Here is a 21,425-nt window from a genome sequence, read left to right as displayed (position 1 = left end):
CAGCAGAGTTTAACACCAACCCTAATTAAACACAGCTGATCAATCTACGTTTTCGTTTCAAAACGCTCTCCGTCCACACTAACATGTTCCAAAAGTTTCTCATCCTCACTGAAACGTCCGTAAACGCCCAATTCAGCTCACTGAGATGATACAGACATCATAAAGTTATCACAATTCTTTTGGCAGGATCGTTTTATTTAGCAAATATCTCACCACTCGCTGATGAGTCTAGGTCTCACTCGGTCAACCATTAGTTTGGTCTAAAACACAACTCGTTCATGCAGGACTGTGATATGAAGTGTGCAAAGTAAGATCTTGTCTTCCGTGTGTGTATACCATGAAGCCGGTTTAGCTGCTAGCCAGATATGTTTAAGCTTAGTTTGTGCTAATCCTGGGTTTAAGGTACCATTAAAGTGGTTTGGCTTTTAGCAGTGTTCATCTCCATAGTAACTTACGCTCCACAGCTAACCTGCTCCAGCACAGGTTATGTTCTGGATAAGAGATCAAACTGAAATTAGACCAATCAGCTGTGAGCAAAGTGACACGCCTCTGATGCAATGAAGCCACGCCCCCTGTTTCTACTCCAGATTAAAGGTCACTACATAGCGAATGGTTTTTAAAGACTTAAGCCTCTGGCTTTTAACAATGCTTATTTATAATAATAATAATTTTGAATGACTTGGATATCATTTAAGTAATTATTATACTCGTAATCAATTACACATGTATCATTTTAGTTAATCAATCATTAATAGGCACTTAGTTAAAATTAATATAAATAGTCTAATGTATATAAACGTCATACAAATAAGCTTTAAAATCAATAAATAAAGCTATAAAAATGACTACATGCGAGTTTAAATGTTCAATTCTCTATATATCAACTAAACTAACTTCATGACTTTTACTTGCACTAAGTAAGATTTTTCTTAAAGTTGTCCTCTTTCATAGACAGCTCTTTTCTTCTTGCTGTGTACATTTGTTTAAATTCTTAATATTTTCAATCATGTAATATCATGGAATCTCAGTTTGACTGATCCACAGCCTGTGATTGGCTGTCCACTGCTGATGTCACAGCTAAACTCCTAAACTCCGGATCAAAGCCTGAGTTGACAGAGAAAGCTGATGATCAGCATCATGGGACCAACAAAGCTTAATTGCATCGGTTTGGTTTTGTCAAATCAAAACCAATCCTGTAACCCTGAGTTTGTTAAACTACCATCATGGTACAGGCCCCTGGAAAATGTCTAAACTCATATAAATAAATATAGTCTGATTGCACGGCTCTAAAATATTAATATGTGTGAGCTCTTGCCCTTCCTGAGTGCAATATCTGGACATTTGTGAAATGCGGTAATCGTGAGACGTAAGACGAGAGTTTTAATTTGCTTTTACTGTAGAATATTGTCTTATTCTCCCCCTTTCCTGGCTCATCTTCTCTCCTAGCTCCCGTTATCTTTGCTGAAGACGGCACAGAACCACCCGATGGTGAGTATGAGGAGACTTTATCATATTCATGTCCTTCAGTAATACTATGTGCCATTACATTATTATGGTTTGGAAAATGATATTCATCCACAACTTCACACCTCACAGCTCCACCCTGTGGAATAACTGCGCCATTACAGTCAACAGGAAGACATTATTCAAACAAGAGTGCTTTGAGAAAAAAGTTTTATGTTGTTGATTTGATAAATGAAGATGGACAATTTATTTAACATCATTCATTCATGGAGAAATTTGCGCAAAAATGTTATTTTAGAGAATTGAATTGTGTGTGTAAAGCAGTCACATTGCAGTTCTGGCAGGATGTTAACAGCCGGATACATATTGGTGCTAATATTTCTTCACTAAATTTATTTCAGGTTTTGTTTTAATTTAAACTGTTATTTAACATTTATTTTTATATTTGTTTTTATCCTGACTTGAAGGATTATATGCATTTCTGCATAAGTTTTGCCTCCGTTGAGATCAGATCCTCAAATATAAAACTAGAGAGATTCTAATTAAATTGTACACACACACACACACACACACACACACACACACACACACACACACACACACACACACACACACACACACACACACACACACACACACACACACACACACACACACAAGTAAATTGTAAATTGGAGACACTTGATTGTCTGTGTGTGTGTGTGTGTGTGTGTGTGTGTGTGTGTGTGTGTGTGTGTGTGTGTGTGTGTGTGTGTGTGTGTGTGTGTGTGTGTGTGTGTGTGTGTGTGTCTGTGTGTGTGTGTGTGTCTGTGTGTGTGTGTGTGTCTGTGTGTGTGTGTGTGTGTGTGTGTCTGTGTGTGTGTGTGTGTGTGTGTCTGTGTCTGTGTCTGTGTGTGTGTGTGTGTGTGTGTGTGTGTGTGTGTGTGTGTGTGTGTGTGTGTGTGTGTGTGTGTGTGTGTGTGTGTGTGTGTGTGTGTGTGTGTGTGTGTGTGTGTGTGTGTGTGTGTGTGTATGTCTGTGTCTGTGTGTGTGTGTGTGTGTGTGTGAGCACACACAGGGCTGAGTATTGACACACATTTCCCAATTCAATTCGATTTTCGAATCGTTTCGATTCAATTCAATATTGATTATTTTGGATATATATCAGGTATAATACATGGAACATTTTCTCAAGGAAAACAAATTTCTGAACTAATGTTGTAAACTATGGGAGTCAGTTGATACTACATTAGCCTACTAATATTGAAGGTAAAAATTGACTGATTTGTATACAAACACTTAAATGACACTAAATTATGTTGTTATAATATTAACTTTACTCGTTCACTTTGTAACCATTTCCTTGATCTTACAAACAAATGTGTTATAAATCTGTTTTTATAGGGTGGGATCACTAACTATATTCTAATTAGGGTACTCTGGAAGTATTTAATACCGACCTGTGTACAGAAAACAATACATAAATACTTCACTCATTTGCATCTTTTTACTTTCAAACCCTTTCATAGGCACGCACAAATATTTTACACATATTGCCCCCAAAGAATCAACAGCATAGCAATGAAAGTCTTATCTGTTTTTGGGTGATGATGATGAAGACGACAAGATGATGAGGATGAAAACGACAAGGACAACGTTGAAAGTTCATTCACCACACCATAGGAATCGATGTCCATGAAAGCCCATGTCCAAAAATGCACTTCCCAGTTTCCCCCAGTGTAGACCTCAGTGTTGATATCAGTATCACAGCAAACCTGAAAGTCTTCAAAATTACATATGTAAAGATACATCCCCAGAATGTGAAGTCCTTCTACAAAAAGAATCACATTAGAAAAATAACTATCCACATAACAGTAAACTTTTAAATCAATATAACAAAAGAATCAATGCTTACTTCAGATTGGGCATCAAACTCAAAGTTTCCCACCCAGGACTAATGAGTGCTTGGAGCCATAGATATACATAATAAAGGCTAGATGTGTCGTGGCCAATGGATGTCGACGTCCACACCTGGCGGCCATCTTGCCACAGTCAGCTCGCTCACTCCTAACATTGTGTTTTAATGGTGCATGTACTTTTTAAATAACCATAACTTGCTCAATTTTCCACCGATTTTCAAACTGTTTGGTTTGTTATAAATTGTAGTTATGACACTGCATACTTATGAATAATTTGTTCAAGCATCCAGAATTATAGCCACGTTAATAACGTTTGTAAGAAACCAAACCATTCGTAAATCCGTCCAGATTTCAGCGAGATAAGAGTATTTGTGTTCAGATCAGGAGCCAGAAAGCTTGCCTGTGACAAGATGGCCGCCTGTGACAAGATGGCCGCCTGTGATGACGTTAGAGACTCAACCGTAAGACATCTAGCCTTTATTATGTATATCTATGCTTGGAGCCCTAAACCATGCTCACTCCTCCATTACCAAACTACCACTTCTTCTCTGTAAATCTGTTTTATACCTGAAGGTATTACTCGTTGTTGCCCCCTCATGGTCAGTCGTATAATTACAATGAAAAACAACATGTTGACAGGTTTAACCGTTACAACTTCAGCGATGATAAAGACCCGTTCATATCCACACTGAATAACGTTAAACCATTGTCTGTGTCAAGCGTCAGCTCGCAGTGTGTCCGAACAGTACGATAATAAACTCCTAATATATGTTTGTTTCCTTTCGTGATCGATATAACCCTCTAATCTGGTCATAATTGTAATGTGTTTGTGAGTTGGACTGTCGAGTTGTTCATGAGCACTGTGTTTGTGTTTTTGGGATGTAAGGAATGACCTTTTCACTGAACATTCGTCCTGGATTACCGTAGTAACACGCATTGCTTTCACTTATTGATGACATCATGCAGATTTCGCCATACTCGTTGCCTGGGTTACGCATGTGTGGGGCGGAGCCATCAAATTAGAGGCGTGTTTGTTTTGGTGATTTGAAATCAAATCCGGTTACCAGAAAGCCCACCTTTAAAATCTTAATCGCAAGGGACAGAGTGATTTGTGTTTGTGTAATTAAAGTCATGTAAATTAATAAAATATGATTACATGCTTTAGTCTAAAATATTGCTAATGTCTGATTAGAGAGTCAAACTCAGATTTTTTAATCGATTCAGTCAAATGAACATGAATTATTCATTATCATATGCGAAAATCACCGTAAATCACAGGTGAATGGAAATAAGAAGCCGTTTAACGCCTTGTGACTAAACAAAGGGTGCCAATGTGTGTGCACACCGACGCGCAAAAGCGTAATAAAAAATCCCTAAAAAACGCCATGGGTTGTTTTTTGGTTTTGACGCGGCGTGTTAAAAACTGTCCGACCAATGAGATCGGTGCTTTAGTTGACGTGCCTGGAGCTGCTGAAGTTACAGTAAAACACCACTTGGTGGCGCTCAAGCACAAAACACTCTTGCCGAGCACACACTGATACGACAAAGAGGAAGTGAGTAGATGAAGAAAAAGATGAGCTGCTAATGCCATAGATATACATAATAAAGGCTAGATGTCTCGTCCGCGCTGCTGGCCAATGGAGATCGACGTCCACACCTGGCGGCCATCTTGCCACAGTCAGCTCGCTCACTCCTAACATTTGTGTTTTAATGGTGCTTGTACTTTTTAAATAACCATAACTTGCTCAATTTTCTACCGATTTTCAAACTGTTTGGTTTGTTATAAACGTCAGAGATGTAGTTATGACACTGCATACTTATGAATAATTTGTTCAAGCATCCAGAATTATTGTTATAAACGTCAGAGATGTAGTTATGACACTGCATACTTATGAATAATTTGTTCAAGCATCCAGAATTATAGCCACATTAATAACGTTTGTAAGAAACCAAACCATTTGTAAATCCGTCCAGATTTCAGCGAGATAAGAGTATTTGTGTTCAGATCAGGAGCCTGTGACAAGATGGCCGCCGCTGATGACGTTAGAGACTTCGCTGTAAGACATCTAGCCTTTATTATGTATATCTATGGCTAATAGGGTTGGGAATCGTGAGAAATTTTCCGGTTCCGGTTTCGGTTCCGCCTAACGATTCCGGTTCCGATTCCGGTTCCATTAAAGTTATTACACAAATAGTGGTAAAGGAAAAAGGCACAATACGCAATTCAAACAATCCATTTTGTGTTTATTACTTGCTCTAAAATTAATTTACAGGTTGGCAATGTCAAAAAAGTCCTGTACTGTACATATATTACAGTATTAATTAAGCCATTCTTGCAACACATTGTTTTTCAAATGAACACCTCTGAAATTGTCTTATTACATTTTATCTCTCTGTCTCTGAATAAAACCAAGTTATAAATTATATTTATTAGTTATATTTATTAATTAGTTGTATATTAATTTAATAGTAATTCAGTTATTCAGTGAACTTGTAAATAATAAATTGCAATTCAGCATTACAAAGGTAATTGTGCCTAAACGCTTACCTAAACCATGGTGACTCAACGGTTGACATACATATACATATACATATATATATATATATATATACATATATATATATATATATATATATATATACATATATATATATATATATACATATATATATATACATATATATATATACATATATACATATATATATACATATATATATACATATATACATATATATATACATATATATATATATATATATATATATATATATATATATATAGGCCTTTCACTATAAATCTGGTATAAGCCCTGAGGCACTCTGTGCTGTAGCAAATGTTTTGTCAAATTGCTAGTGCAGCCTCCTTTGCATGTTATTAACTTTTCACATTTTGCTTCATTATCATTCATTGTTTGGAAATTAATCCATACTTGTGACTTTCTCTTCGCCATGCTGGTGGTCAACGAGAAAATATCTGACGCAAAACCGTAAATGTGTAGCGCGAGGGCTTTCAGTGCTGAACTGCGTTGCACTCCTGGAAGCGGCAGGAAACGTCATTAATATTCATGATGAGGTGAGCCAGGGTTGCCAGGTTTTCACAACAAAACCCGCACAATTGCACAATCGCTTCAACCCGCGGACATGAAACACAGCTCGCGGCAACTGTGGAAAACGGGAAAGCGGGAAAACCACGGAGTTGGCAACACTGGCTGTCACTCGCTATGAAAGGATACGCTTCCAGCGCTTCGCACACACATTGCACCAGAACCGTTTTCGGAACCGAAACTTAGGAATTTCGCGCGGTTCTGGTATTTTTCAAAAATAATTTTCGGTTCTGAATAAGAACCGGTTCTCGGTTCCCAACCCTAATGGCTAATGCTGCTTGCCAGTTAGCAAAAGTCTGTGAATGGTGTTGGCAAGCACATAAATACTGTGTCTCTTCTTCTTCTGCGTGACAAGCGAGTGTCAGAAGCGTAAAGTGGCGCCACCTTGTGTTCACTCTGCAAATCACCAGTGGAAATCGCTTGGGTGTGAACACAAAGACACGCCGAAAAACGTCTCGAAAACGCTGGCGATAAGCGCGAAATTCGTCCCAGTGTGCACAGGCCCTCTCAACTATTTTTGGGATGTCAACATGAGAATGTCTTGTCAAGAGTTGTTCAACAATTAAGATTTAAGAGTTTTTGCAACTTGTTTCCATTTGCTCAGACATAATGGCGTGCTCACACACACTAACAGAAATTGCAATATTTAACAAAAATTGTTTATTCACAAGTGCACAAGTCAAGTTACACCATGGTTGGATTTAAAAAAAGAAACGAAAAAACCTTAAGAGCAAATGTGAAAACATGCACCAAAAATGTGAGAGAACAGAAAATAAAACCAATTTGAAGAAAGCATCTTTACATCAACTTGTCCAAATTAAAATCTTCGGAGATCCAGGACGTCCATTTCAAATTAAACTCGCTCTTTTTGGCTGATGATCAAACTGAGAAAGCAGAGGACAGAAAGTATCAGACATTTTATCACATGAAGGTTCAAAGGTTTTCCTATTAAAGGCTTTTACATTAAACTGAGGCTTGTAAACGAGTCTCTAGAAGAAAATCATGATGTTGATGAATGAACATCAAGAAACCAGGAAAAGTGCCTGTGTGCGTTCACACCAGACGCGACTTGCGCGTAGTTGGACGCTTGAACATTTTGAGTTTACTCTCAAAAGTCTCATTGTGAAATGGCTGACATGGATTGTTTTAAAATACGGCGAATAAGCTCAATAGACTCTTTCACAGACTGTGATGACGCGTTTTAACGGTCATCAATATCGTAAATCCTGCAACGTTTTTTGTATTTTAATTTTTTTTTAAATACATGTACATTTAAAACACTAATCCTTTGTATTTTATTACTTTTGCATCAAATTTCCTTAAAAAAGTTACCGCTGCTGTGAGGGTGTTTAGTAATAGCGTCTATAGGAGTGATGGTAAAAATGAACATTTCTCTCGTTATCAATCTCACTCTATTTTTCCCTCTTTTTGAAAGTTGTCAAAAAATATTTAATGTATTCTCTCATTCACAGTTATCATATTTAACCCAACTATGACGACTTCCTCTCTGAGAAACCCAGACATGTGAAAAGGGTTTATTTGCCGGCTTTAGCTAGCTTGAAGTCTCAATAGCATATATATAAATATATATATATATATAATATTATATAATATTATATTATATTATATATTATATTATATTATATTATATATTATATATTATTATATTATATATTATATATTATTATATTATATATTATTATATTATATATTATATTATTATATTATATTATATTATATTATATTATATTATATTATATATATATATATATATATATATATATATATATATATATATATATATATATATATATATATATATTATAATATATTATTATATATATAATTATATATATATAAATATATATATTTGGGCTGTCAAAAGGTTAATCGTGATTAATCGCATCCAAAATAAAAGTTTGTGTTTACATAATATTTGTGTGTACTCTGTATAATTATTATTTATATATAAATACAAACACATTCATGTATATATTTAAGAAATATTTGCATGTATATACATTTATATAATTTATATATAAATATTTTATATATAAATATAATACATTTTTCTTAAATATATACATGTTTGTGTGTGTTTTTATATATAAATAATAATTATACACAGTACACACACACATATATTATGTAAACACAAACTTTTATTTTGGATGAGATTAATCGCGATTAATCTTTTGACAGCCCTAATTATATATATATATATATATATATATATATATATATATATATATATATATATATATATATATATTAGTGCAGTGAATCGATAAAAAAAATTTACTAATTAAAATCACATGATTAATGTCTAGAGTTTTTAATATTTTGATATTGTAATAATTTTAGTTACTCTCCAAATTAACGAAGAAACAGTTTAAAGACAGCATATTTTAAATGTGTGTTGTATTGTCATGTTTTTATGAATGAAGGCCAGTATCACTGATGTCTCTGAAACATTAATGACGTTACAGTATAACTGAAAGCTACCAATTACAGCATTTATTACACAGGATCTTTTTTATTCCTGTTTCTATAAAGTATGAAGATGTGTCCACAGCTCCGGGTATCCACATATGATTCTGTCCTCATTGTTGTCACTACTAGAGCAAGCTCCTGATTGGTTAACGCGGCGTGAATATCCGCCAAAGCTCAGATTTTTCAACTTGCACGAAATGCTCAATTCGCACCACCTCATTTGCGTGAATCGCGCTGCAGAATGTCTATTCGCGTCTTTGCGTTGACTTAACATGTAAATCACTCGCGTGAAACGCTTCATTCGCGTCTGGTGTGAACGCAGCATGAAGGGAGTAAAACTCCTCCTAACTAGGGTTGGGTATCGTTTGGGTTTTTTTCGATTCCGGTGCCAAACCGATACTTTTAAAACGGTTCCGGTGCCTAAACGGTGCCTGAACCGATACTTTTTTTTTTTTTTTAAATGGCCACAAAACGAGGTGGATGACATTAAATGGCTTTTTATTTATTTATTTAAATTGAACCATTTATTAAAAGTTTAATGTATACTTAAATGTATGAATTTAAATAAATACAAAACACAATTGACTTATTTACAAATTCACAGTAAAACCTAATAGCCACCTAACCCAACTACAACAAGCCTAATATAGCTCTAAATAACAGTTACAGTAATAACAGCAGTAGGCCTAATCTGTATTCTCGGTCTGCTACTAACCAGCTTCGAGCTTCAGCTTTATTTTGAAATATGATCATATTCTCTGGCTAAATATTTTGGAACGCATCGCCTTAATGTTTCCATGACGACGCGTCATGTTTCTCACATGACACACAGCAGCCGCAATTTCGCTGACAGCTCAGCTGTATCGGGTTTATTTCGTTTTTTCTTTTTATTCAAAATATTCACAAACTTCTTAACTGTGTCACGAACTATCTGATGTTCAAATGTGTGAGTGAATGTGTGTAAGTTGATCTATAAAGCGCAATGGGCGGCGCCACGTTAGTTTGCGCCTCAGAATCGGATCTGTCGGATTTACAACACTTGAGTTCATTCTCGTCTCACGAAATACATGAAAGTAAGTGACCAGTGAACTGGAAGAAGAATAGAGTAAACTATATAGTTACTGTATAATGTGCATGTATCTGATGTGAATAAAACATGTAACGTTAGTCAAATTATAACCGCCTGAAAGGATTGTCATTGCCGCTTTCATAGACATCAGTGTGTGTTTTTTTGCTAGTAGCCTACTTATGAACATTTAAATGTCTGAAACCTGGAATAAACATGATGTGGTTGAAAACACTGAATAGTTGTCATGAGATGTGGTTGAAAACACTGAATAGTTGTCATGAGATGTGGTTGAAAACACTGAATAGTTGTCATGAGATGTGGTTGAAAACACTGAATAGTTGTCATGAGATGTGGTTGAAAACACTGAATAGTTGTCATGAGTTGTGATGTGACCAGCGCTGAGCGTCTGTCTCTGGCTCAGCCAAAGCACGTTTGAATTTTGGCACCGAAATGAGGAACCGAAATCTGCGTTCTGATTCGGTCCGGTACATACCGGTTATATAAGTACCGGTGCCATATTGGAACCGGATTTCGGTACCCAACCCTATTCATAACACATGAGGGAAGGATCAGTTTATGATTAGTTTTGATTTTTGACACCTTGTGGTTTTCCAGGCTTTTTGTCTTGCTGCTGTCCACGGCCGGTTCCTTGCATGCCTCTGCCACGGCCACCAAAAATACCTAAAGACAAAAAAACACAAACAAAAGTCTGTCAACTGTGTATTAGAGATGTGTAGATCAGCTCTAACGTCACCCCAGTCCACTGCTAAAATACACCATCCACCTGAACCCGTCATTTACTGTAGATATCTAGACATCTATACTAGATATCCATACCTGATCGACACATTACAAATATTCTCATTTTAAGTGTTAAGCATGATATGAGCCCTATTTCACTGATCTGAGCACATGATCTGAAGCTCACAGTGCAGGAGCTCTTAGGGCGTGTCCGAATACACTTTTGCTAGTTTAACGACGGGATAAACAGTCGGCGCGTCCGGCTCATGGTCTAAAAGGGTCGTGCCTCGTCTCTTAAAGGGACAGTTCACCCAAAAATGAAAATGTGATGTTTTTCTGCTTACCCCTAAGGCATCCAAGATGTAGGTGTCTTTGTTTCTTCAGTAGAACACAAATGGAGATTTTTAACTCCAACTGTTGCTGTGTGTCACTCATATAATGCTTATCAATGGGGTCTAATTCTATTAGAGTAAAAAAAACATGCGCAGACATCACTTCCTGTGAGTGAGGTCAAAATTACAGCCGGGTCATAGATATGTATACGTAGATTCCTCATTCGAGCGATCCACGCCATGATCCACGCAGGCACTAATGAGGAATCTACGTATATATATCTATGACCCGGCTGTAATTTTGACCTCACTCACAGGAAGTGATGTCAGTCTGCAGAGCTGAAGCGTTCGTCTGATATGAGGTGATATATTTGCATAAATACCGTTGGGTTTCTCTCAGAAACCGATGGTTTCGTGTCTTAACACATCAATGTGTCGCCACGAGGTTTAATTTGAAGTTGTCTGCGCATGTTTTTTTTACTCTAATAGAATTAGACCCCATTGACGAGCATTATATGAGTGACACACAGCAACGGTTGAAGTTAAAAATCTCCATTTGTGTTCTACTGAAGAAACAAAGACACCTACATCTTGGAGGCCTTAGGGGTAAGCAGAAAAACATCACATTTTCGTTTTTGGGTGAACTGTCCCTTTAATGAGTCATGGGTGTGTTTTGGGCATAACGTGAAATAAACCAATCAGAGCCTCATCTCCCTTTCCCTTTAAAAGCCAGAATTCAGCAAGCCATAGTTCAACCTGTATACTATTCTGCTACCTCGGTTCTCTCTGATGATGGGTCCGGAATGACATCATCAAGTATATCCTTTAAGTGTTAAATGTCTGGAGGAGCTCTGACCTCTGACGAAAGCTTAGAGGCTCTACTTTCTGGAGATGTGCATCACAGTAACTTATTTACACTAAATTACTCTGGGAGCATTTCCGCCTGGATTTGGCCGACCCAAATATAAAAGCTACACACACACACACACACACACACACACACACACACACACACACACACACACACACACACACACACACACACACACACACACACACACACACACACACACACACACACACACACACACACACACACACACACACACACACACACACACACACACACACACACACTACTGGTGTCATTTTACAGGAAACCCTCTGAAGTTTCATAAACCACTGCTAAAAGTCATGAACATGTGAGGATATGTTGTCTGAGCTGTAATAACCCCCAAAAAAAGAGACGCTTTTTGATTTTTTTGGGCTATAAATTCATTGTTGAAAGTGTGTAACTCAGGCCCTGTGAGCTCTAGCACCCTGCAGACAGTTTGGGCCGTAAACACTAGATTACAGAAAACACTGGAGAAAAGAGTTTCATCTGGATCATGTGTGCGAGATTTATTCAAATGGATCTGAAGGAATATGACCTTTTTTATGTAATTCTTAATTTGTATGAGGTTGTATTTACCTAATTTTAAGACCTGCAAACGACCAAATGATTTTTATTGTTCTGATACATAAAACCAGAAAATTCTAAAGGGTGTCTTTTTTTTCACATGACATATATATATATATAAAATTCTCTTTTCCTTTGTGATTTACCTCCCTCAGTTTCTCCTAAAGCCGATACGGAAGGGCCTTCAACTGCAGTTCATGGACTGGCCACTAGAGGCAGACTCCAGAAGGAGCAGAATCTCATTGAGCTCATGTTAAAATGGCCAACTTTACAGCAGAAGAACACATGTTTACAGTCTGGGACAAACTGTGCTTTTGGTCTGTACGGCTAATGTTGCCCTTCATGACGACTGTGAGGGGGGAATGTTTTTATAACTCATTCCTTTACATTATATAAAGCATTAAAGTTCTGCATAATTAAGGGCGTGGCCACTTTGAGTGACAGGTGCCGTTTGTCTGCTGTCTGTTAGTCAGAATGAGAGTTCTGTGTTTTTACTCAAATCAACACATTACGATTCATCTCATTCCCCCACAATAAATTTGAATATTGTTTTTATTACTTAAAATATAACCGCGATCACTAGTGTGTATGCATTTCAGACCGCAACGTTTAAAGGGTTAGTTCACCCAAAAATGAAAATTGTCATTAATGACTTCCCCTCATGTCGTTGGACACCCGTCAGACCTCCGTTCATCTTCAGACACAAATGAAGATATTTTAGTGTAAATCTGATGCTCTGAAAGGCCTCCATTGGCTCAACTTTACACTCTCAAGACCCTTAAAAGACACTAAAGACTAAAGTTACAAAGTCCATCTCACTACAGCGGCTCTACAATAACTTTATGAAGACGAGAATAGTTTTTGTGCGCAAAAAAACCCTAAATAACGACTTGCATAGTGATGACGATTTCAAAACACAGCCTCATGAAGCTTCGAAGCGTTATGAATCAGTGAGTCGATTCAGCGGTTCAGAGCGTTATGAATCAGTGAGTCGATTCAGCGGTTCAGAGCGTTATGAATCAGTGAGTCGATTCAGCGGTTTGAATCGCCAAATTTCAGCAGTTTGGCGGTTTGACACGCGATCCGAATCATGAATCGACTCACTGATTCATAACGCTTCGAAGCTTCATGATGCTGTGTTTTGAAATCGTCATCACTATACAAGTCGTTACTTAGGGTTTTTTTGCGCACAAAAACTATTCTCGTCTTCATAAAGTTATTGTAGAACCACTGTAGTGAGATGGACTTTGTAACTTTAGTCTTTAGTGTCTTTTAAGGGTCTTGAGAGTGTAAAGTTGAGCCAATGGAGCATCAGATTTACACTAAAATATCTTCATTTGTGTCTGAAGATGAACGGAGGTCTGACGGGTGTCCAACCACATGAGGGGAAGTCATTAATGACAATTTTCATTTTTGGGTGAACTAACCCTTTAATATATAACCACGATCACTAGTGTGTATGCATTTCAAAAAGTATGACCGCAACCCCTTATTTAACATGACTATTCTGTCCCACTATTCCTTTAACGCGGGCTTTGAATTGTGTTACCTCGTCCGGCTCCTCCCCCTCGTCCAGGTCCGCCTCCTCGGCCTTTCCCTTGTGGCTTGTTCTGCTGCATTCCTCCCCGGCCACGCCCCTTTGAGATCACTTCCTCCTTCACCATATCTATGATCTCATCAGGGATTCGCAAGTATTTAATGGTGCTTCCTCTGATGTAGCATTCCGGCATCCTCCAAAACTTATCTCCATCCTGCAAATCAGAGCGGGCAGAAATAACGTTCACATTTCAGCAGATATGCCATAATCAATAACATCCAAAGAATCTCGAGGAATGCGGTTTTCTGTACCCGTGAGGTGCAAATAACTTCTCTCAGGTTGATGTTCATCCAGTTGTCACAGCTGACCAGATGACCATTGTACGTCTCGCCATTCTTCAACTCCACCAGCTGGAGACAAAAATACATTATAAAATATTAATTTATGGGAGTGGATGACCAATGCAGTGCAACAGTTTCCATTCCCATGGCAACAGTGACATTTCTGATTGGTGGTTGGCTTTTTAGGATTATGGGTAATGTAGTTTTTCATCTCATTCGAATCACATGTACAGTTTGACTTTCTACAGAAGTTAAACACAAGTAACCTTGAAAGTTGTCTGGAACGTACTATACAATATTGCTAGTAGGGATGCCACAATTCTCAATATAATGAACCGTTCGTTACGGCATTCACGGTTCAATACGCGCTTGTGAATTGCGTTTTTTTCGGTTTCACATTTAATTAATTATTTTTTCTACACATTCTATCATTTGCCTCCATCCCAATACTGAACAACGCGACATACATTCACATCACACACTAGTGGTGGAGTTATCCTCACAGGACACTAGAGTTATTCACAATCACCAAAGTTCATTATTTGCATGTGTTTTAAAGCCTTCATTCGCGTGCGCGGTTTTAACATGCGCTTTTCAGAGCGCGCGCACTAAACGGCTGTCAAACACGTGATTACTGGACTAAGTAGTCGTCTTACTGTGCTAATACTGTCAAATACACACAAGGTTACATAAACACAGTCGGTTATGTCTAAAGTGAAAGTAAAATCGGTGTGTGTGTATATTAGATGTGCGCAGGTCTTAAATTGACAGCGGCGCAGCCTATAGTGAACACGCTGTCCTTAAAGGGACAGTTCACCTCTAAAATTATGTCATTATTTACTCACTCTAATATTGTTTCAAACCTGTATTCATTTCTCGATGACAGAATTTTCATTTTTGAGTGAACTATCTCTTTAATGTTAATACAACAACAAAAGACAAAGAGAAAATCCCTCACTGCTCTTGACTGAAGAACTTTAATACAGTAGCTTTAATAAGAATCAATGTATATTTTATAGTGAAGTTTATTTTTTTACATTCATTCATTCAATTTCATACTTAAATGCTGCTGTACAGCTCTGAGCTGCCAGTGTAAATCTTTATATATATTTATTTTATATTATCCAATACACTAGGAATGTGAACAAGGGTTTTTTTAAAGTAAAGTTTTTCAATTATTTTAAGTAAAATAAAGAAAGAGTATTGCAATAAAAAATGTCTTTGTTCTCCTAAACCTCTTGCGGTTCCTGTTGCCTAAGAATAGAATAACAAAAAACTGATGTGACAAGCCATCAGAACCGAACCGAAAACCGTGGTTAAAAACCGAGGTGTGTATGTATTGAACCGTGGACTAACTGTATTGTTGCATCCCTAATTGCTAACAAAAAAAATAATGGACTAGCTCTGTACAGAATGACCACTATACATGTACTATGGTATTGTTACTGTACTGTATTACGCACATAATAATGTAATGGCACATAGTATTACTGAAGGACATGAATATGATAAAGTCTCCTCATACTCACCATCGGGTGGTTCTGTGCCGTCTTCAGCAAAGATAACGGGAGCTAGGAGAGAAGATGAGCCAGGAAAGGGGGAGAATAAGACAATATTCTACAGTAAAAGCAAATTAAAACTCTCGTCTTACGTCTCACGATTACTGAATAAGCATTTCACAAATGTCCAGATATTACACTCAGGAAGGGCAAGAGCTCACACATATTAATATTTTAGAGCCGTGCAATCAGACTATATTTATTTATATGAGTTTAGACATTTTCTAGGTCTCTGCAGGTTAGTAATAGGAGTTAGCAGATCAGTGGGCGTGGCCTGATTTGCCCACATCACAGTGTGGGAGGATCATTTTCATAGAGACAGCACATTTAGGCAGGGCTCTACATAGCGACCATTTTGGGCGCATTTGCGCCTGAAAATTACTGCGTGCGACCGCGAAAAAATATTTAGGCGCACTGGTGCGAGTGACCCGATCGCTTCTCATGAATAGATGTATAATACAATCGGAATAAAAAATACAAAAACTGACTGAGCAACTGTTACGTTTCGTGCTGCAATCAACTGCTTTTCATGCCTTCTGTCAGCGGAGCATGTGCAAAAAATGTGTGCGACGGAGATAGTTTAAAAGGTGAAACCACGCGGCCACGCGCACTTACCAGACGACTCGCGCTGATGTTTCTTTGCAGCCAAAATTAGGCTAACTAGAAATACCACATTTGGATTATCATAAAATCAAGTCAACTTTATTTATATAGCGCTTTTAACAATGTAGATTGTTTAAAAAAAGCATTACAGTGTTAAACAGGAAAATAATGCAGCATAATTTTATTCAGCCGTACAGCCGTTCTGGAAAAATTTCAAGTATCATACAGTGACAGTGTGGGCTTTAGATCAATAATTTGATCAGTAATTTAGTTTAAATGGTTAATTTAGTTTATTATTTAGATGTATTTCGATGTTTAGTTGAAAAATGTAGTGTCCCCAACTGAGCACGCCAAGCCAGAGGCAACAGTGGCAAGGAAACCATAAACAAGGTCGGAAATTAACAGGGGCTTGGGGCAAAAATGCCACCAAAAATGAATTAATAAAAAAATAATTTAAAAACGTTCATGAGTTCTTGATTTAATCTTTATCAGCTAGCCTGGATGCCAGCCGAACTTAGCCCCGCCCACAACATTTTTACTCAGGCAGTTCGGTCTGGACTTGATCCGTAGAGGAGTAATTATGCCTGAACAGAAACTGTTCGGACCAATGAAATCATCAGGGCGGGCTTTAGACGATGATGGACAGATGATCAACAGTAACATAATCATCCACGTCATCAAAGCCGCTTGGGTTGAGTTTGTTCTAATCTTAAACGGAGAACTTGTTCGTATATGCGTTCACCTTTACTATTTCTCTCAGAAATGATGATCGTGTTGGTAAGTAAACTCTGTGTATCCTTTTTTTTTACAACACCGGCAAAGATCGTTTACACTCATATTTTTCTTCTAACGTTAGGCTACTTATTCCAGCGTGCGGACAGACAGGGTTGCCAAGTTTTTACAACAAAACCCGGCCAATTGCTACTCAAAACTAGCCAAAAACAAGCCCAATAGCTTTCCAGGGGGGTTCTCCGGGAAAAAAATGGCATTTGGGGGGTAAAATATGTGTTATTTTGGCAGGGCTGGCAGCTAAAAATCGCATTTCTGGGTCTGTATTAGGGATGTGACGGTGAGGAAATTTTCCCACCGGTTAATTGATGTGTGACAACACCGGTAATACCGGTATCACCGGCGGAGGCTTTTAAATCACTAATTCTATCTAACCGAAAGTAACATGCACACGACCGCTCTGAACTGAAAACGCGCCAGTGCGCACACACCGTGAATGACAGCTCGTCTGTAAATGCGCGCTCTGTGAGGCCATGGGTGCGTCTCAATCAGTTCCCTAGTTCAGTAGTCAGGGCACTGATCAAGCATTGATCAGTCTATGATTGAGATGCACGCCATGAATGAATAACAGTTCGTCCGTAAAGCCTTTATAGCCTACTCGACGCGCCCGCACGAGCGCGAGGGTGCGCGCGACAAAAATAAATGCGCGCAGTCAGCGTAGCGGAGGCTCGCACTGCGGAGCCAGGCGAAAGTAAACAATGCGCGCTCTGTGCGGCCGTACACATTTTACTTTCGGTTTTGAGTTAGCGGCAATTCGGCTGCGGGTTGCTTGAATTATGGGTTCATTAGTCTATTATTTTTAATGAAAAACACAACAAAACAAATGACAAACTCCCTTAAATAGACGCTTTTACGTTTCGCTTTGAAACCAAATCTTCCACGATCATCTCAGTCAGCTCCTCACTCTTAAATCTGATGAATGACTCCTGCCGCTACCGAGACTCACGGTCGGATCCTGCTTTATTAAGCAGATACGTTCAGTTTTTATTTGTATTGTCTGTTCTCTAACTGAACTAAGTTATTTTATTACTATAAAAAAATCAAAAAGACGGTGGGCGGTGCCACGGTGGGCAAGTGATGTAACCGGTGTTGAGTCTGGACACCGGTAACACCGGCAACACCGACTATCGTAGCAAGCCTAGTCTGTATATCACATAATTGGGGTCGCTTCAACCCGCGGACTTGGCAACAGTGCAGTTGAGTTCTGTTGACATTTGACTACTAACGTTATGCGTCGCTCCGTTGCTCTGATTGGTTGTAGGTCTGTCCAATTGAGGTCTTTCCTGGTTCGGTTGAAACACACCCCATAATCACAGCCCAACGGAGCAGATCAGACTCATATTCTGACTTTGACGTCAGGCTATTTATCAGCTGCAGTCCATAACATTTATTGAGTTTAAAAATGACTAGATGCATATGAGAGTACATCATGAATCCATTTTCCAAACCGTGTTTTTATCTTACCCTGAATCATTACGGTACACATATAATAAGTGTTTAGACTATTCAATTCCAGTTTGGTTCGCAGCGCTGCGGAGGAGCACAGTCCCTGCGTGACTCGCCATAGACACACACAGAGAGAAGTAGATCCGGCTGCTTTAGTGTTCTTCCGCGAGACGCCTGCAGTTCTGTTTATTAAGCTCCAGAGCGCCTAAAGTCACGGACAGAGTATTGAAATGATTGCAAATGTGATACTGATCTTGTAAAAAAAGTCCAATAGACAAGTTGATATTAAGTAATAACGTTTTTTTAGCCACAATAGCCTATTGTTTATTTCGTGAAAATCAAAACTACACCATTTGTGCATCTCCAAGCGTTTCGATCGAATGAATCTGCGTTTGAACGATTGAATGAACGACTCCCACATAGACTTGACGCCCCCTACTGGCTGTTTTATTTTCATATTTATACTTTGCATGGACTTTTTATTTAAAATATAAATATTTTAACTAAGTTTAACTTGTACATAGCCTATTTCTAAATTCAAAAACTTAGATTTAAAACATTTATACAACATTATTTACCCATGAGCTGCATGTAAATGTATCTAAACAGCACTTCAGATAGAGCTTCTGTGCCACTTCTACTTTTGATGCTGATTTAATTAGATTGGTTACAGTCTGGTTGTGTCTTATTGCTCTAACTGAATTTATTGTTAAATTAACATTTTAAAAACAACTTTTCTATTTTAATTCACGAAATTGACAAAAGATGATGCATACATTTAATAAGAGTAGAAAACATTGCTCTTATAATGGCAAAAATGCCCCTGGACATTAATTTAAAGGGGCAAAGATCATCCTGTAATGGGAAAGTTATAATTGGAATGCGTGTTATTGATCAGAAAGTGCTCCTAAATTTTTGACTGTGCTCCTAATTTTTTTTAATTAAGTGCTCCTCAAGAAAAATGTTAGCGTTAGCGATTTAGGTCATGCAAATTGAACAAATCGATAAACTTTCACTTCCTCATAGCTCAATCCCACCAGGATTTCACGACATTGTTTGGGGTGATTTTAGAGATCAAAATGACTGAATTTGTGGTGGTAATTTCCAGAAATTACCACATAATTAGGATACCACATTCACCATATGTATTATGTTACATGGACGTAGAAAAATTGGTTTAAAATTATTTAAGACCTAAAACGGAATACTTTAGCGAATATAAGACATTTTAAGGCCTAAAATGTAGATTTTGAAACTCTTTTTAGACCCCGCGGAAACCCTGATGAAGTGTGCTATTTGGGACAGGGCCGAAGACTCTGATTAGCTGGTTCAGGTGTGTTTAATTGGGTTTGGAGACCCCTGGTTTAAGGAGACTAAAGTGGATACAGGCATGGAATGGGTACATTTTGGGATCCTGACACTCAGTATGTCTCAAATATGGCTGTGTGTGCAATAAACACTGTCACTGTTAAGTCAAATATCAGTTTTATATATGATATTTCCGGTCTCTGATGACGTTCCCCTTTAGTGTGTGTAGTTCTCAGTGTAATATAACTCTGTATCCACGTTTGTGTCCTTAAACGCTCGTTTTTTAGGTCGACAGCTTATAAAAACTTCCGGGTTTTTGGTTCTGTGTTCTTTAGCTTGTTTGCTGTACACCTTGTCACTCATCAGCTTTTAGACATGTTCTGTTTTTGGTTATAAGTAAAAAATGACAAGGAGGCGCTTCACGCAATACAAAGTCAATGGAGACGGTATGATTGACCGGTGGGCGTGGTCTACAGGTTATGACGCGTCGCTTGGAAAAACTCCCACAAATTTGGAAACGCCCACTCGTTCTGCATGTGTCAATCTGGTGTCAATTCCAAAATCTACTTACAGCCCTTGTGATAATTAACAATGGTTTCACTACAAACAACAACATTTATTGTAGTTAAGTTGGTATTTGTTGTAGACTGTGGTTATATAAATGGTAATCAATCCACCAAAAAATAAATAAAATGGCTACTACATTCGTGAGAGCGGATTTTCATTCATCTTTTGAAATATTTCTTAGTAACGCGAGTACATAGTGTCAAATAAAAGCGTTATATTAATTTCAGAAATGATTTGCTTCTCTTTGGCTGATGTTGAATGATATTTTGGCCATTGAAAAGCCAAATTGTTGAGTACTCGAGAACATCGTATGTGCCTGAAGCACTGATCTATAATATATACATCAGTCTGATCTGTAACGGATATTATGTTTAAGTCAATAAGTAAATGACTAATTAAAACATGGTCGTTTATAAACGAAACGACATCAGGACGCGCCGGTAAACGGAGCTTCTCCAGTAAACACAGCAACTCCGCGTCAATTTGACGGTTATAAACGGTCGCTTACCATGTCCGCTGAACGGCTGCTCAGACTTTATAACCTCTAGTTAATTTTAATCGGCTGAAATTCACGAATGTTTGTTGTGAATCTTCTTTGCAACGCAAGGTGGTCCGCGAAGCATTCAGTTGTACTTCCAGCGGAAGTCGTCTTCTTTAGGGTTTAACGGGAAGCTGTCAAAATAAAAGTCCTCCAATATCACGGCAGTTTCTG

At 37.9% G+C, this 21,425-nt stretch overlaps 1 protein-coding gene across 1 annotated transcript; it reads right to left on the bottom strand.

Moving 5' to 3' along the window:
- Positions 1–7,106: 7,106 nt before the first annotated feature.
- On the bottom strand, positions 7,107–21,367 carry lsm4 (LSM4 homolog, U6 small nuclear RNA and mRNA degradation associated). The gene is made up of 6 exons (XM_079844510.1): positions 21,222–21,367; positions 15,971–16,012; positions 14,412–14,510; positions 14,113–14,314; positions 10,632–10,712; positions 7,107–7,353 (listed from the first exon to the last, which is right to left on the bottom strand). Exons 1-6 carry the CDS (start codon positions 21,222–21,224, stop codon positions 7,349–7,351), a joined length of 432 nt encoding a protein of 143 aa, XP_079700636.1. The 5' UTR covers positions 21,225–21,367; the 3' UTR covers positions 7,107–7,348.
- Between the last annotated feature and the right edge of the window lie 58 nt (positions 21,368–21,425).

The sequence above is a fragment of the Gobio gobio genome (assembly GCF_949357685.1).
Source record: "Gobio gobio genome assembly, chromosome: 19".
Classification (NCBI taxonomy): Eukaryota; Metazoa; Chordata; class Actinopteri; order Cypriniformes; family Gobionidae; genus Gobio; species Gobio gobio.
This window is presented reverse-complemented; position numbering and strand designations above follow the sequence as displayed.

Coding starts and splice junctions, on each gene's coding strand:
- lsm4 (XM_079844510.1), bottom strand. Junction 14,315..14,411: donor AAGTTATTTGCACCTCACGG/GTACAGAAAACC, acceptor TCTGATTTGCAG/GATGGAGATAAGTTTTGGAG. Junction 10,713..14,112: donor AGGGGGAGGAGCCGGACGAG/GTAACACAATTC, acceptor TTTTGTCTTTAG/GTATTTTTGGTGGCCGTGGC.